General features: G+C 38.7%; 1 protein-coding gene and 1 long non-coding RNA gene across 4 annotated transcripts in view; one reads left to right on the forward strand and one right to left on the reverse strand.

Annotated features, from left to right (window-relative positions):
* PAK3 (p21 (RAC1) activated kinase 3) overlaps positions 1 to 19,042 on the forward strand; it is a 113,896-nt gene that overhangs the window by 71,923 nt on the left and 22,931 nt on the right. For all 3 annotated transcript variants that reach the window (XM_036839485.1, XM_036839486.1, XM_036839484.1), the window contains 3 exons: positions 16,150 to 16,198; positions 16,512 to 16,624; positions 18,613 to 18,730. In XM_036839485.1, the coding sequence (XP_036695380.1) occupies positions 16,150 to 16,198; positions 16,512 to 16,624; positions 18,613 to 18,730 (280 nt within the window). The remainder of the gene's footprint in view (positions 1 to 16,149; positions 16,199 to 16,511; positions 16,625 to 18,612; positions 18,731 to 19,042) is intronic.
* LOC118888465 overlaps positions 1 to 19,042 on the reverse strand; it is a 400,177-nt gene that overhangs the window by 51,900 nt on the left and 329,235 nt on the right. The window lies entirely within an intron of this gene.

Below are 19,042 nucleotides of genomic sequence, written 5' to 3' on the forward strand. Positions count from 1 at the left end.
AGAAATAGATCAATAATCCCTAAATGGGATGGAGTGCATCATTTTCACTTAGTATGCTAGTAAGAATAAAGATTCTCAGGCTCTACTGCCAGAGATTTGATTCAGAAGTCTGGAGCGGGGCCCAGTAATCTGAACTTTGGAACAGTTCCTCAGATAATCCTGACCATCAGCTAGACCTGGAAACCAGGGGGCTAGATCATTCACCAGAGCTAACGGTGGGAGTCACCAGTTCTACAAGCCAGCTGTAATTAGGCATGTTTCTCAAGCCTTAATGTGAAACTAAACAGGAGTTCCTGAGTAGGCAACAGGGTTTGAAACAGGGAAATGTTTTGTTTAAAGAGAAATGAAGCGTTCTAAAGGGGTGTCCTTAAATGGGAAATGAGACAAGATATTTAGGTGTACCAACAACTGTATGCCAGGCACCCCAGAGGTCTCCTGACTGAAACAAGGGGCTGGGAAGAAAGGGATACAGCTAATGTGCCTGCAAAATTGTGCTAGCCCCTCAGCCAATGGAAAAATCATATACTGTATATAAGCTTGACTGTTTTTGTGATTTTTTATATTTTATTTCGTTTTCCCCCTAGCTTTTTTACTAAAGTTTCTTTTGAAATTGCCAACTTATCTCGGGAAATAAGGGAAAACATTCATTAGACATTTGGGCTAGAGGGTAAGAGGGACACTCCTTGGGCACTGTGCCTGGTGGGAATCAAGGTGAGAAGACCCTAAGAAGGAGGCAGAAACTAAGGGAGAAATATATGGCCAAGTGTCTTCTTGCAGTGGAAACCGTAATTTTGTTGCATTTAAACTTTCTAGGAGGGCAAAATATATACCTGTTTGTGCTCTTGCTTCTTTCTTTGTCATTTGCTATCACTGGTATTCTCACATGCTCATAAAAAAAGGTTTTGTGGTCTCTAGAGGGCCCCTAAAACTTAACAAGTCAGATAGTATTTCTTCCCATTGCTCTAGGACAGTGCTGTCCCCTAGAACTTTCTGTGCTGATAGAGATGTTCTACATCTGCACTGTCCTATATGATAGCCACTAACATGTGGCTGTGGAGCACTTGAAATGTGTCTAGTGCAAATGAGAGACTGTATTTATTTGAATTAATTTATTTGTTCAGCACACACTTATTGAACACCAACTATGTGCCAGGCACTGTGTTAAATGCGAGAGAAACAGAGCTCACTAATGATAGTGTGGGCCCTCAAGGAACTTACAATCTATAGTGATGAATGCTTGAAGAGGCTAAATAGGGTACCTTGGGTGACATGCCTACTCAATTCACCTAAGTGCAGGGCAGGGCTGGCTTCTGTAGCCATTGTTTCACCTGGAGTTTTCCTCCTTAACTCCTAATGAACTAGAAGTTCTAGTGAACTGGTTGTTTTACTTAAGTCAGGAAGCCATGCCTTCTCAAGTCCATGTACAAACCTCAGCTCACTTTCTTTTTGTCCAAAAGGTTAACACCATAAGGCAGGTTAAAAAAACACAGTATTTTGCACTAAAGTGACTTGGAAGGCAAAAGTTACCTTTTAAATTTATTTTATTTTATTTTTGGCTGCATCGGGTCTTCATTGCTGCGCGCGGGCTTTCTCTAGTTGCAGCGAGCGGGGGCGGGCTTCTCATTGCGGTGGCTCCTCTTGTTGCGGAGCACGGGCTCTAGGCGCGTGGGCTTCAGTAGTTGTGGTGAGTGGTCTCAGTAGTTGTGGCTCACGGGCTCCAGAGCACAGGCTCAGTAGTTGTGGCACATGGGTTTAGTTGCTCCGCGGCATGTGGGATCCTCCCGGACCAGGGCTCAAACCCGTGTCCTCTGCATTGGCAGGCGGACTCTTAACCACTGTGCCACCAGGGAAGTCCCAAAAGTTACCTTTTAGATTTTAGTTTAATCTAGTTGGATCTTTGATGGAGCTAACAATAGGAAGTGATACACAATCCATAGAGAAGTAGCATTCCAGACCTTTGCTGTCCAATATGGTAGCCATGTGGCTATTGAGCACTTGAAATGTGGCTAGTCCAAATTGAGATATGCTACAAGTATAAAATATGCACCTGATTTCAAAAAGTTACTATGAAATAAACAATGCAAAATATCATATTAATAGATGTTATATTGGTTACATGCTGAAATATTTTACATACATTGTGTTAAATAAAATATATTATTAAAATTAATTTCACCTTTTGAGCTTTTTAAAATATAGTTTCCCCCAAATTTAAAATATGGCTCACATTTATGTCTAATGGACAACACTGCCCTAGTTGTAGGTTTAAATGGGAGCTATTTATTTATTCATAAAGTGTTTTTATATTCGGAGTTGTCTTTTGAGGAGCGGAAAATGTTATAATTTTGTTTTGATTGCTCATTCTCACTTAGACCCAACGGAGCCAAAAATATCATTGAATTTAGAAAAGAAAAAAAGTAAGAGATGGTTTCTGGGAGATACTAGGTAATGAAGCAAGACTGATTTCTCCAAGAGCAAAGATTAGGCTGCCAAACAACTTGGCATACCAAAGAGATTTCCCCTCCTGGTTGTTATTTATGCTTCTGACCTCTGAAGGTGCAAAAGGAAAGTTCTCTATTTCTGCATACCTTTGTAAAGCCTTTATAATCTAAAATGAAAAATCAAAGGAGAAATCCTGCTTGCCGCTGCGGAAAGGTCTCTTTTATATTCCCAGCGAGTTCATCATTTTCAAGAATGATGAAACCAGCAGAGAGTTCACTCATAGACCCCATTCAACTTTTAAGTAAGCCCTTAGAGGGTGGGGAGTCTTTTTGATTTATCCTTTTGTCGCCTTTACTGTCTAGCACAGTGCTGTTGCAGTTGGTGGATCCCCCCAAAACAATTTTGTACAGTTTCGATCAACAATCAGAGTTCATTTGGCCAAGCTCAGGGACTTACAGAACTTCCCCTGTCTGCTTCCCCCATCTCTCTGGATCTGTTTTGGCCTCAATAAATATTTGCTGAACTAATGAAAATGTTTGTCTTTCTAGCTCTCCCTTTCCTCTGTCCTCTGTCTTTTCATGAGTATATACATGTGTATCTTGCTCTTTCTGTCTCTGTCTCTGTGTTTTGCAGTGTGTCTTTAACTGTTTCTCATAATCACTAGATCAGCCTCACCACATCTGATTTTGTTCTCCTTTAGCTATTTGTGTCTGTCTTTTTCATCCATGTTGGCTTCACCTTCTGCCATTTTCACACACGCACCCAACCAAAATGGTCATAATATAAAATCAAGATGTAATTATGTAGCTTTTTAAAATATAAGCTAGTAACTTAAATCTATTTATTTACTGTAACTCTATCATTTATTTAATTAACGAATTATGATTTTTTTTCATTTTTAGTAGATTTTTGTTCTCTGTTCTTAATTTTTAAAGGGAATGAGCAAAATATTGATTTATTTCTCTCTAGACCAGAAAAGAACCCACTTAAATTAATTTTTCTTTTACTTAAATTGCTCTCAATGGATTTTCCCATGAAGTATTGACCAAGTTAGATAAACTAGTCTCTACTCTCAATTTATAGAGTTTTTTTTTTCTTTTCATTGATGGTGACATTCAAACCTATGTCCGTAATCATTTGGAGCTGGGAATAATCAGCCCCAGTATTCCATTTTTAGCTCCCTGGAGCACAGCAGCTTACTCTTGGGAGCCGGATTTGAGAGGAACCTCTCCATTAATCACCCTCATCTACTTGGAAAACAAAATTTTTCCAGTGTGGGTTTCTGCCATCCCAGCATTCAGGCCTGGGGCCAGAGAATTGGGCTCCATCTTCCATAAATCAAATTCAGAATTGCATGTCTAATCATTTGAGGCCATAGCTGTGAGTGGAAAGCTAAAAATGACATTATTTCATCAGGTTTGCTGTGAAAAGTGTTCTGTACGTGGCCACCAAATCTAAATATTTTGAGCAGATGTATGTAAAGTTTTAAAAAAAACAGAAAGAAAGAAAAAGGGACCGGTACCCCCCAAATTATCATTAACTTGACAATATGAGTTTGTCAGAAATACATCTGGTGGAGACTTAAAGAATCTTCACTCTTTAGGATAGTTATATAAAAGAACTTGTTTAATAAATGAGGTAGGGTGAGACAGCAAAATTAAATATTTATTTTCAGTCAACAGCTATCATTGGCAAACCTGTGTAATCCCTGAATAAGCAGTAGCTGTGTAACAGAGGGCTGAATTCACGAACATTGGCAGCTGTCCGAACATATTTCTCATTAATAGATTTGAATTCATTTTAAGGTCTTTCCTTAAATGAGAATGCACTGAACAACAGACTCTTTTTCTCTTTGAGGTTTCTATTTGTTTTCTCTTCAACATTATAATAAAACAAATATTTTTGAGGAAGCAGCTCAGAGGAAATGGTTTGGATCCAGTTTAACAAATAACGTGTTTCCTTCAGCGAACTTTTGTTGAGGGCCTACTATGTGTAGTACAGAGTAGTAGTTAAGAACCAGGTTCTGAACATTTGATGGGGAGAAACGGAAAGTTGTATCGAGAAATAAGCAGGTCCGCCCTACTCCCAAATGCGTGTACCTTTCCCCCCATACTTTATCCACACACTCTTTTCACTGTCATCTCCCCCATGAATCTCTCTCTCTGGCTACCCCAGCCCTAACTCATCTTTTCTGTGTATGTCCTGAGTCCTACAGCTTTGATCCGCATGGGCATGTCTACACCACTTATATCTTAGCTTGTCTAGACATGTAAAATTGCTTGAAACTTTGAAAACCATGATGGAATAAAGGGAGAATTTTTGGAAAATTTGAAGAGAAAGACAGAGTCCAGATTCCGAAATCAGAAGGCTGTGGGCAATTTATTTAGTTTCTTTAAGCACCAGTTTTCTGTCATTGTAAGCAGAATTCACATACCTCATAAGGTTGTGAGAAATGAATGAGAGAAGGTATTTAAAGTGCTTTGCACAGTACATGGCACATAGTGAAGGACTCCATAAACGATAAGTTATTTTTAGGGGTAAAAGTCACACCCACAGTTACTATTATTATATAGAGCAAAATACAGTAAGTAATGTAATGTAATTATAAAGAGCTATGGGGACAGAGAGGAGGGACAGATCATTTATAGCCAGGGAGGAGATATGATGAAGAACTCTTCAAGGAGGGTGCGTTTGAATAGTGACTTGAGAAGGTGTGGGATTTAACAAGTTGGGATTATGGGAAGTTTCCGTTGAAGAAAACCAAATGAACACTCACTTCAGACTGTAGGTTTCATTCATTTTGATGTCCCTAGGGCCTGCAACGATGTCTGGCATAGAGTTAATACTCAGCAAGTATTGGATGAATGAGTATCAAAAAGACCAGAAGAATTAAATCAAGAATTCCAATTCTATAGACAGTCAAAGGTACAGTTTGGCAGGGGAATTAACAGGATACAATGCTAGAAAGATCAGTTGGGGCTGTGTTATGAAACAAATTGAGAGATACAAGCAATACTGTGGGGTTTTTTATTTGTTTGTTTGTTTGAGTTTAATTCTTTTAAGTAGATAATACTTGGACATGGTATAACATTCAGAAGGTACAGAGGAGTAGACAGTGAAAAGTAAGTGTCCCTCCAACCCTTTTCCCTCAGCCTCCCAGTTACCCTGCACAAAGGAAACTTCCAGAAAGATGTTGTTTCTGGTTTCGTATGTAATATTTTCATAGAATCTCTGTGCACATACACGCACATACAAACACACGCACATACACATGTGTGCATGTGTGCTCACGCATACCATGTATGCTCAAATATTAGGTGGCGCACTGTTTTTTAACTCACCTAAATACACAAACTATCAGATATATGATTAAATGGTGAATGTCTACTTGTGATGTTTAACTTGTTAATTCACCCTTATTTACATATTTAAAACCACACATTGTATAAAGTCACGTATAAATTAGGAGAGATTTTTCTACTCTCACATTTCACGAGCGGTATAATTCAAAATCTGCCTCTGCATCTGTATTGTTTTTGTAATCCCAGAGCCCCTTTTTGAGTCTCCCAGCAGTTAGCTAAGTACATCATCTGACTTCCCTCTAAGATCTTTGAGATAAAATATTTTTGAATCTACATTTTGAATATTTTTGAATCTACCTTTGAATGATTCTGTGCCTGGATATTTTATTCCTACTTACAATTACCCATTTATACAACATTAAGATGATTGTTTTCCGAATCTGTCCTGTAGGTGTATATTTAAATCTTCACAACGTAACTTTCTACTATATCACTTTTTAAAGTTTCTGTTACAAATGTTCAGACTTACGCAAGAGTAGAGAAAATAGTATAGGACCTCCCATATTCTTATCACCCAAATTCAACTTTTATCAATGTTTTTAATCTAATCACGATGCCATTATAACGCATATATATAAAAATTTAACCTCTAACACCCAGTCAATAATCAGAGTTGTCCAGTTGTCTCAAAACTGCAGTTTGTATAGTTGATTTGTTCAAATCAGCATCCAAAAAAGATTCACATATCACATTTGGTTGTGTCTCTTAAGTCTCTGTACTCTAAAGCATCTGCCTTCTTTTACCACTACCACTGACTTACTGAAGAAACTCATCAGCATCTTGTAGAATATACACTTTCTAGATTTGTCTATTAGTTTCATTTGATGCCATTTATCTTGCTCCCATATTTCCTGTATTTCCTATAAATGACAGTTAGATCTAGAAGCTTAATTAGGCTGAGGTTCAATTTTTGGCAAGGTTTCTTCATAGGTGGTGGTGCTATATGTTTCATATTATATTGTATCAGGAGGTACAGTGTCTAATTGTCCCATATTTTAGTGATGAGTAGATTGATCAGAAGATTCAGTGGGTGATTGTCCCCTCCACTGCAAAGTTGTCATCAGCCTTTCATCTGATGGTTTCATCTATTGATGATTATTGCCCAAATCAATTATTTCATGAGGGGTTAACAGAATGGCAATTTTCTAATTCTGTCATTCCTTCTACACTTATCAGTTAAAATACTTTTGTTGAAAAGAACTTTGTCTCTTCAGCTAGGGAGTCTTTGGTTACCCTAAAATATAGTTCATACAGGGAAATCAAGATAAATGCTTAATTTTTAAATTGCCAGTTTTCAGTGTAAGATGTTGGTACCCAAGCTACTTCCAAAAGTGTCCAATGAAAGGTGTTTTGATTTTTTTTAAGTGGGAGAAGATGGTATTCTCTTTTATTTAAAAAAATATCTTTATAAACTCATGGGTTTTTTATGTTTTCTGTTTGTTTCAATTAATCTCATTTTTTATTGTTTTTGATGGTCAAACTGTCCCATCTTTGGCTACTGGGAGCCCTTTTCAGTGCATTAATTTGAAAGTGACCTTTAAAAAGCTTGTTTGTGATATCTAACACCTGCAGTTATGAGGTAACACCTTTAGAAATAATTTATTTACATCATTTCTTTCCAATTCTGACAGATACTGTTTATGAGTGTCCAAAACTAGCATTGATTGAGACTATTTCAACCTAATGTATCTCTCCTAAACTGTACTTTATGGATAAAAATAAATGGATATGGAGAATTACTACATTACATGAGCGATTTTATAAGGATTTGAATACAAGGCAATTCCCTTTTTCTCCTGAGGAAAAAATTGGGGGAGAGCCCCTTACCTTGTATTTGGGTATACATGGTACATTTCTCTTTGTGCGTGTGTGTGTGCACGTGCACGCCATGCATGTATTTTTAACACAAATGTTAAAACATTATATATCTCCTTTTCTATTATGTGCCTATGTCTTAGAGATGGTTCCATGTTCATACCTCATTCTTTTTAACAGAGGCACAGTGTTTTGTTGTTTGGATGTACCATACTTTATTTAATTAGGCCCCATCAATAGACATTTAGTTTGTTTCCAATATTTTGCTGCTATAAACAAGGCTTCAGTGAAGATCCTGACACGCCATTTCATACATATGCGAATTTATCATTAGGATGAATTCCTAAAAGTGGAATTGTTACATTAAAGGATATGTGCATTTTTCATTTCCAAGTTGCCCTCCATAGAGGTTGTTCCATTTAACACTCCCACCAGCAATGTTTGAGGGTGCCTGTTTGTCCACACTCTCAACACAACCGTGTTCAAATATGTGGGATTTTAGTACTATAATAAAAGCTGTCCCCACACTGATCTTCAAAGGGGAAAGTGTTTAAGAAAGGAATTCTAACAAGAAATTATGTGTCAAAACAAAAGGCTATCCTGAAGAATCCATTCGTCAATATAGCCCATGTTTGTATTATGCCAAAGTATCTTTGTTGCATGTAGTATCTCTTCGTATAGATTAGATCAGCCAAGCAGCTAAATTTGTCAGCAACTGACAGTGGGAGCATTTCTTGAAATCATTTTCCTCCTATGCATAAAGATATGTATCCGACCAAAGGAATTTTTGTCTAACATCTGGGTCTTTGCCAATCATATCATTATGTAGAATGATGATACAACCAATTCATCAGTAATGGCAAACAAACATTTTTTGGAAGCCCCCAATCCCCATCCCTCTAAATTAATTTTAGTTTTAATGCTTGAGAAAGTAAATATATCATGTTAGATACTTTTCAGACTTATCTCTGCTACTCAGTGAGGAGCCCTCTTTTTCTTAACTCTAATGTGAAGTTCCCATATGGAAGATGAATATTTTTGAAACTTGTTTCTTAAAGGACTTGATGAATAACAGCTTGTTTTGCAAATCTGACAAAGTAGTGTACAACATAGAACTCAGGGATAAGTGCTGAGAATAAAGTGCTCTGACTTGTTTTTCTTTGCTCAAGAAACTATGGGCAAGAGCCGAAGTGGTATCTAGAGTGCTTACAGAAGCGATTCTTTGGGTGAGACCACCCACCCCAAAAGTATTTGCTTCCTCATCGGATCTATTTTGGGCCGTACAAGGTAGAACACAGCTATGAGGCACTAAATAGATGTAGTCTGAGCTTCATAATAGGCTTTGTGTTGAAGGGGATTGGAAATACATTAGCATTTGTGAAGAACAATGTTTATGGAGCAATGGAAGATGCTCTTTGTTCTACTTAATGCTCTTAAATGCCCTGTGTTGTGTGCTGTCCCTTGTAAAGAAAGATGGTGCCACTCAATCAACCACCATTAGCAGAGTTTGCACTTCAAGTTGTTTTTTCCAGCCATAGTAATGAGCTTGTATTAAGCCACCCGCCCCCCCTTTCCTGTCTAGGCCCTCTTGAAACCAGTGGCACACACTGGGAAACAGCTGCTTAGACTTAATGTTGGAGTGAGTAGTTGAGGGTTAGCTGGCCTTTCCAGGGATTAAGGCCTGTAAATGTGGCCTCATTATCACTGGACTATAATACACTGAGCTCCCTGGCACCACACCCATAATGTGTTACAGCTCTATTTAAAATTAGATGATCATGAATACTCTGGGAAAAGTCATGCCCTAGCTAAAGAACAAAAAATTCCCTGTTCCTATTTATAATCCTAGTAATTAAAGACTATACCGCCTGGCCCTCGCTACATTCTGCATACTTAGAAAGGGACTTAGATAACATGATTTTTTGTGCAATTTTATTGTTTTTAATTTAGTGATAGTTTTTAATTGAGTGGCAAATTATAGAAAACACTCTGAATCTTTCCCCTTCTGGCAGAGTTATTGCAAGTAGTAGTAACGCTGTTCCTCACCATTCTGGAGCCCTAAAGGAAATATATCTCAACAAAACAAGTAAATGTATGGTAGCATTGAAAAATATATCTGTATATTTTTATACCAAGCGAATTAATATAGTGAGACAGTTTCTACATAGGGGCCTACAAGGAGTAATTGTATCTTCAGTACTCGGCAGAAGATAAAGTCCAGTCCTAAGCACTAATTCTGGGTCCACTTCACTCTTGGCCACATGACCAATCTTAATTGATTCAGAAAACGGAAGAACCGTTTGTATGGTTATGCCAAAGGAATCAGACTTATCGTGCCCAGGGACAAACTAAATGGTTCCCAAGGGGGCACATGGACTAAGCGAATAGAAAATTAGAGGCAAGAGAAATATTTTAGGGAGGTGGCTTAGCATAGTAGATACAAACGTGGGCTTTGGGAAGTACCACACTTGCACTTAGCACTTAGCATTGCTGTCAAAATGCTAAAGATCTATAACAGAACATGAAATGGTTGTTAAGAGCATGGGCTGTGGAGTCAAACCAATGCTTTTTTTTTTTTTACAGTATATTGGGGTTTTTTTAATTTATTAATTTTATTACTTAAAAGTTCTCTTGAATTTTCTAATTGTTTGTACTAGTATATTTTTTTAACATCTTTATTGGAGTATAATTGCTTTACACTGGTGTGTTAGTTTCTGCTGTATAACAAAGTGAGTCAGCTATATGTATACATATATCCCCATATCTCCTCCCTCTTGCATCTCCCTCCCACCCTCCCTATCCCACCCCTCTAGGTGGTCACAAAACACTGAGCTGATCTCCCTGTGCTATGCGGCTGCTTCCCACTAGCTATCTATTTTACATTAAACCAATGGATTTTTGAGCTCAGCTGCTGGCTCTAACTGTGTAACCTTGGGCAAGCTACTTACCATTTCCCAGTTCCAATTTCCTCATCTGTAGAAGGAAGATAATATAATTGACCTCATAGGGTTGTATAGGATGAGCATTAAGTGAGCTCATGGCATTTACAGAGAGAAGGCAGAAAGTAAGGCTCAATAAGTGATACAACCTTTTCTAGCAGCAGCAGCAGTAGAAGTCAAAGTAGATGTAAAAAATAACCAACCTAAATGTGGATTAATTCCCTGACTGTGATCTCATTAGCACCAGATTTATACTTATGAAACCTTAAACTTGAATAATGCCCTATCCTCCTGGCTCTCTCACTCTTATTCCCATGAGGCTCTCCTCGGACCCCGTTGAGCCCCTCTAGTCCTCTTGCCCTTTCCTTTTTCTCCCAGACCATGAGCTTCTTCCTAGCCCCACTGGCCTGCCCTTCTTTCCCTCCTCTAATCTATCAATATTTCTATGCTGAAATCAGAGTGACTTATCTAAATTGTAAGTCCTACCATGTTGCTGCTTTGGCAACTACTCATGATCATGGCTTGACATTGGCTCTGCAGGAAACATCAAAACCTGATGAAGATTACTGATAATTAAACTGACTTGTCTTGGGAGGAAAAGGGAGAAATAGTGAATTGTTTGTTTCTTTCTGGACCCTTTAGGCTAGATGCCAGTGTTTCCATTTGAATATTAAGTGCTTGGCCAGGTCAGGGAGAAACTGTTGATAAAGCATCTAATGTGATGCCAAGAACCCAGCAGTATATATCACACTGTAATTGCTGCTGAGGCCCAACGGTTGAGCAATCTGTTGGTTTAATATTCTTGAATCATAGTTCACTGAACTATGATTGAATTGAATTGAATACTTGAATTCATAGGTTCACCAAAAGATCTCTTGCTCAAAGTTAGGAGATTTTGGTTACTTACTAGCTGTGTCCTCTTGGGCATACCCCCCAACTCGCTGTGCTTCAGATTTCTCATCTGTAGTGAGGAGGTTAAACTGGATGATCTCTATATTCCCTTGAGTCCTGATAAGGCATGATTTCTTTATACCATCTGAAGGACTGAGGTTTGGAATAAACAAAATGCCCATCATAAACAAATGGTCTCCCTATAGTAATCTGGCTTCAGTATAACTACAATGAAGGACTGGTGGAGGGCTTCCCTGGTGGCACAGTGGTTAAGAATCCACCTGCCAATGCAGGGGACACGGGTTCGAGCCCTGGTCCAGGAAGATCCCACATGCCATGGAGCAACTAAGCCCGTGTGCCACAGCTACTGAGCCTGTGCTCTAGAGTCCGCGAGCCACAACTACTGAGCCCGAGTGCCACAACTACTGAAGCCCGAGCGCCTAGAGCCCGTGCTCCGCAACGAGAGAAGCCACCACAATGAGAAGCCCGCAAAACTTGTCTTTTGGGAATTACTGTGGCATCGTGTTGGCTCAAAGACTGTTTCTTTGGGAGTACCCACTACTGTGCATCACCTATTATAAGGAGAGTACTTCCCAACTTCACCACCAAGGACTCCTTCAATCATTTGTCTCTGTGAACTCCACATTGTGAATAATAATAACTATTAAACTATATTTTATTATAGTTTATTTCCCATACTTTATTAAGCAAAAAAACAAAAAACAAAAAAACGTATAACTGCTACTTAGAGAATTTGACCAACATGAGATATGTATTGTAATCACAAGTTGATATAATTCTAGCTAAAAGGAAATATATGTGATATTTTAATTAGCTTCATCTTAGGTAAATATCAAATTTCTGTTATGAATTTGAAACACCAAGATATCTTGGAAACTCCCAGATACTTAAAAAGATTTCTAGTGATCCACAGATTGCAATTTGGGAACTTAATGAATATATTAGGTAGCAATTAACCTAATAATAATGATAAGTATTATTATTGTTATTATTTGTTAGGCAATTACTATATGCCAGAACTGGTTTTAAACACTGTACACATTTAATCCTCCTTTAATCCTGAGCCACAGAGAGGTGAAATTATTTATCCAGGATCACACAACTAGGAATTGGGTGCAGGATTTGAACCCCGGGTGGTTTGAGTAGATGGGGATGAAGCCTACTTCCTTAACCCCTCAGTGGCCGAAAAGAGTGCTTTAGTAGGTGAATAAGAGAATGAGAGAGATTCATATTTATATCAGTTGAATCTTAAATTGCTGAAATACGGACAGGCATCGGAACTGGGGTGCAGAGAAGTGCTAGGAGTGCTGACACTAAGTTCTACTCTGCGGATTCGTACCTGAGTTTGTGCATTTGTGTTGAGGATTCTACATAGGCTGGAAGTTGGGCCAATCGATAACTTATTGGTCAGGGCAGTGAATTCCAAATGCCTAACAACATGTTTGGTGTGGGGATAGGCGGTGCGAAGCGGGCTAGGGGAGGATATCACCATTATAAGACTGGGAACAAGAGTTGTGGGGAAGGGGGAAATGGTTCCCACCCAACAAGGGCATATATGCAATAAGGTGGAGGAAGGGGAAGTGAGGAGAAAAGCTCGTTTTTGAGTTAATAACCTATGTTCTAGAGTTTCAGGGTCTTCAAACTCCTGTGGAGTAGGGATTTGTAGCAATTCTATACCACAGAATGCCATAAAACCCTGGCTATTGGGATTCCAGGGTTAGTACTCTAACAATTTTAAGACAATGAAATGCTGAGGGAGGTGGGAAGTAAAAAAACCAAGGATTTGAAAGGTAAAGCTCTGGCGATGCTAAAGACTAATCCCCCTTGTACTCTAAGTCGATCGCAATTTTAGCTCCTAGGCCAGTGGAAATGGACTTGGGGGTGGGGGGTGCAGAGGGGTTGAATAAGGGGAAGGCCACTTGGGCAGGAATTTGGAGCCTCCCTCCCTAGCTTTAACTTGAGCAGCTCCCATTTTATATTGAGGGTTGCTGCGTGTGGCTTCATTTGATAAAGACATTCCATACTTAAAGAAAAAGGCAAAACCACTTTCCTAAGGTGGGGGGGAAGGACGGAGGAGCTCCAAAAAGTGTTCAAATAAGTCAGCTTTGGCCTTTGTCCTTTTTGAAAATAGGGGCAGACACTAGCAAGGATGTTTTGGCTGGGAGATTGGGAAGTGCCAACTAATGACTCAGTAAATCAGTCTTCCTTTACTGTGAAACCAATAACAGCAGTGGCAGCAACAAATGATAATAATAGCAATTGCCATCTCCTCCCACCTTTAGGAGTTTGGGATTGACATATACACACTACTGTATATAAAATAGATAATCAACAAGGACCTACTGTAGAGCACAGGGAACTCTACTCAATATTCTGTAATAATCTATATGGGAAAGAATCTGAAGAAGAATAGATACATGTATATGTATAATTGAATCACTTTGCTGTACGCCTGAAACTCACAGAACATTGTAAATCAACTGTACTTCAACATAAAATTAAAAAATTTTTTTAAATAGCAGTTACCCTATTAAGTATCAGCTCTCATCTGGGCACAAGGCTAAATGCTTATATAGATTGTGCCATTCGATTCTCTGTAGCCCAATGAGATAGGTGCTCATTTTTCAGATGCCATCACTTTTTTTGCCTCTGAAGGAATTGCGCAAGTTGGCTATGGATACAGGAATAAACCAAGTAAAGGCATTTTTGAATCATTCTGCAAATAGATTTAAGTAGTTGCTCAGGGCTTATGCAGCTGAAATACACACCAGGTTGAGGTGATCTATTCCTTTGAACCCAGGCAATTCTGAATTCAGAAGGACAAATCACAAACTGGCCCCTGAAATCAGGAATGTCTGATAGCTTATCCGTAGATTTAAGTAGAAGAAATGTTTCCTTCACAGAAAGGAACGGTTTTATTGCAATTACATGTTTGCTTGAAAAGACTTGTATTAGTTTGTTCGTTGAACAAATATTTCTTGAGCACCAACTATGTGCTCTGAACCCAGAATCTCAAACATAAAATTGAGACTGATTTGTTTAATATAAGCCTCAATCCTAAGGAGTGTCTGAAATTACCAAATTTAGGTAACATCTGTTAATTAAGTGTGATTTTTCACTCTCATTCCAATAGATATTTAAATACCCACACCGAGGGTGTGAGGAGGGCAGTAGAGTTCTTAGATTCTAGACCGTGGAATAAAAGAACCTTACAAATGAAGTAGCCCCTTTCCTGTATTTTATAGGTCAGAGAGTCAGATGGACTTAGATTTTAAGCTATACAACCTTGGGCAGATTACTTAACCTCTTGGAGCCTCAGGCTCCTCGTGTGTAACATGGGGGTAAAAGCACTTGCCTTACAGAAACATGGTAAGGATTGCGTAAGATTAAGTTCTTACCGTAGTATCTGACACGCACAACATGCTCAATACACGTTCACTGTTACTGTGATCACTATATTCCAAGTGAGGGGACGGAAACCCAGAAAGGGGAAGTGACTACCTCAAGATCATATAGCTTGTTGATATTAGGGCAAACATTAGAACTCCGATCTCTGTTAGCAGTCAAATATTCCTTCTACTACGCCACCCATTTTATTCCCTAGGAGCAGGTAATGTAAACTTCCTAGGCCTGTGAGAAGTAGTTTGGCTGATCCAGGGAGAAGGGAGAAGAATAACAAGGAAATGGATGACATAAGGAAAGACTTCCTGGACTCAGAAAACAAAACAGCAAGGGAGATAAATAGAAAGCAAAGGAGAAACAGCAATTACCAGAAAGTTTAGATCTTAAGGTAGCAGCATTACAATGCCTGCTGAATCATAGAACTGATCTCTATCCTAATTCCTTTATTCACCACAAATGTTTCAATGCAATTGACTAGGCTTTTCCTTTTTCATGGGGATGGGGTAGGGAGGTGGTTCAGAATGCATGTGTGTTTCACAGAAAGTTACTGGGAATTCAGCTTTACGAGACAGTTTCTATTTTCAAAGCAAGGGAACCCCGTAATTGAAGTTAGAATAGAAGCATGAGTACTACTAAGACTTAAGGAATGATAGATTTTAAGACAATAGTGGGCTGGAGTGAAACCTAAGTGTAGAAGCTGTTGCGAAATTTAACAAAAAGAAAAAAATGGCTCAACAATAAAGCCATATTGGTATTGCTTTGTATAGCTACATTACAGGTAAGTGCAGTAAGTACCTGTACTGGGAGTGATTAATTTGTTAGATGAAGATATTCTTAAGAATTAGAAATATATGAAAAAAGCCACTCTGTCCATATGTTAAAAACAAAGATTAATTTACGGTTGCCTAAGCAAAAGATGATATAATCTTTCCTAAAGTATTTAATCAAGGACTGCAGTGTTGGTTGTGCAACATCCAAGGAGTGTTCAAAATATTCCAGGAGTTTCCTGAAAGGAACAAGGCCATTTTGCTCAATTTATGACTGCCTAGTTCCGTGGCACACAGAAAATCTGATTGGAGCTCCTGGCCCACCAAAAGAGATACATCATGATAGTTTGGGGAGCAATTACTATACAAAATGGTTGTTCCTTTTGTACTTCATCCTTAATCTTGAGTTTTCTGATTTCCCTCTCCTGAAAATGATTACATATAATTCCAAAGAAAATATATTGATAACACTTAGATTGCTTATTCATTTGATCATTTTCACCTTCACAGGGCATCAGGTACTGTTTATACAGCACTAGACATTGCCACAGGACAAGAGGTAAGTGTTAACATTCAATTCTGACTTCTACTTTCGTTTATTCATATCGATCAGAATTCCTCTTTGATGGCATCTGTGCCTGAAAAACTGGGTAGCACTGGGTTGACATACGTTTACTTCTCTGGTGTCCAAAGTATCTGAAGTGAATGACGAATTCATGATTGACCAAAGAAAAGGAGCGTGGGTTTGTGGCATCGAGAAAGAGCTTAGTAAAATAAAGAATTTGTATGCCTGACTCTGTTGCCAAAAAATATGGATGTTTGTGTTTAGTCAGATGATGGCAATTCATTCTTGCATTTTAATCATTATTCAGGTGGCCATAAAGCAGATGAACCTTCAACAGCAACCCAAAAAGGAATTAATTATTAATGAAATTCTGGTCATGAGGGAAAATAAGAACCCCAATATTGTTAATTATTTAGATAGGTAAGTGTTTTCTCTCATCATGTACTTGTTTTCTTTATGGGATATCATTTTCTTGGCCAATTATTTTTATTTAGGATCTATTCATTTAGCATCCATTCTACAAATAGTTCTCAAATGCTACAAAATATTGAGTATCAGATCTATTGCTAAATTTGCACGCAGTTATCTTTGTCCACCCATTAAACATTTGAAGACACATTTTATGGTCTTGCTTCTAAACATGAGCAGTTTGTGTAATTTCCTTTTGAGGATCGTGACCCCATATTGCCAGGAAATAGACTATTGCATATAGGAGAGAGCTGTGGTGTTTTAAACATTTCATCAAGTGTTTGTTTGGAGCCAGTGCAGTCTCTGGCTATCTAAGTAAAGGAGGCAGACTACAATGGCCCTGCTTTAATGGGTGTTTTGTGATGAACTGACAGTGAGGTCTAGGGAATTGAGACTTTAATCTCAAACCTTTTTCCTAGACTGGGTAATTAATGTCTCTTTCATCAGTGGTATTAGCAGTGGGTTATTAATAGGCATTTAAAGGCAGCACTAACTCTTCAGTTGTGGTTTAACATCTGTCTCATTCAGTTTCAATAAGTGTTTGTTTAGCACCACTGTGCTGTGTACTCTGGGGGGATACAAAGGAAACAAGACCAGGTCTACAACCTCAGTGAGTTTAAGATCTTGCTTTCTGTGTTTTGTGCCAAGTAGACCAGTGGTACAGAAGGAGGCAAAAGGGGGGCAAAACGAAGGAGGGTCAGGTTTTATAGTCGAAATCAGGCTTTCATAAAGTGCCATTTAGGGACCATCTGCAGCAGAGTGACTTCACTCTACTTTTGTAATTTTGTAAAAACTGCATTTCTAAAAAAATGCAGATTTCTAGGCTGCTCTCCATAACTAATGAGGTATTTCATTTTTATGAAATGAGAATTTTAATGAGAAATTTCCTTTTGAACAAACTTCCCAGGTGAGTCTTACGGGCACTGCAGTTTGAACACCACTGGATAGAAAGGCTTGCTTCATACTGATGTCAAGCTGGGGGCAGGGTAGAATTGTTGGGGTCATTCCATTCACTGTAATTTCTCTCTCTTGCTGAGCAGGGGAAGAGAGAGACCTGATCATACTGCTAAAGTGCCTTCAGATGATCCCAGGGGTTTGAATTTGCCTACATTGCTCTGGTGACCTGCCTCTCCATATTTGATCACTTGGGCTGTCCCTCAATAACTACTTAAAGATAATGGGCATGTCATAACTGACTTCTATCAGAACTGAGACCTCAGCCCAGTAAATCCATTGCCAACATGAGTCTATTTGATTCTCTTTGATTCAGCCACTACCTGAAAAGATTTCAGTAATTAATTGAGTAGAATCAAAAAGAATGCTGAGATCTGAATAAATTATCCTGTAAAACTGTATGCCGCATAGCACAGGGAGATCAGCTCGGTGCTTTGTGACCACCTAGAGGGGTGGGATAGGGAGGGTGGGAGGGAGGGAGATGCAAGAGGGAAGAGATATGGGAACATATGTATATGTATAATTGATTCACTTTGTTATAAAGCAGAAACTAACACACCATTGTAAAGCAATTATACTCCAATAAAGATGTTAAAAAACAAACAAACAAAAAACTGTATGCCATGGGGCAGTTCAGTCCAAGAAGTCAACACTGTGGCTTGAGTTATCCAAAAGGGCTATTCACTGATCCTGTTCATTGAAACTAGCTTTTTACAATGGAAGGATTGACAGTAGTCAGTCACCAGAGGCCTCCTTGCTCTTTTCCTTCCTTCCATGGTGCACTTTTATCTGATGATCCTTTGATTTCCATGCATATTCTCTTCTAATGTTAAGGAAGTGTCTCATACGCATTATTGATATTTTCCTCTTGTTATGTAATATGACCGAATGCAGAGACTAACTGCACATTGCCTTCTTAATGGAAATATAGAAGGGTCTCTACTTCCTTAGGCCTGAGTCAACGTCTTTTTCTTCTCTCCTTGTAGCTACTTAGTGGGTGATGAACTATGGGTAGTCATGGAATACTTGGCTGGTGGCTCTTTGACTGATGTGGTCACAGAGACCTGTATGGATGAAGGGCAGATAGCAGCCGTCTGCAGAGAGGTAAGAAAATAGAGCATTTCTCTGGCTGATGAGAACACCAAGATTGACAGTTTTGTATCTTTGATTATTCAGAATGTTTGTAACATCAAAGGAGCAATAGTACATCTTTTGTACTAAAAAACAGTTGAAGATCCTAACTCCAATTTAAATGCTAACCCTCCCTCCCCAGCCCCTTTGTTTATTTTAGTTGCTTTGCTGTGGATCTTTCTGAGTTCTATTATGCCATTCACGAGGTGCCATATCTAAGCCTGCATGCTGGAGTCTTGGTGACTATGGAAAACAGTAATGTTGGCATGGAACTTCTTTCTGACT

The sequence above is a fragment of the Balaenoptera musculus genome, chromosome X, assembly GCF_009873245.2.
Source record: "Balaenoptera musculus isolate JJ_BM4_2016_0621 chromosome X, mBalMus1.pri.v3, whole genome shotgun sequence".
In the NCBI taxonomy this organism is placed as follows: Eukaryota; Metazoa; Chordata; class Mammalia; order Artiodactyla; family Balaenopteridae; genus Balaenoptera; species Balaenoptera musculus.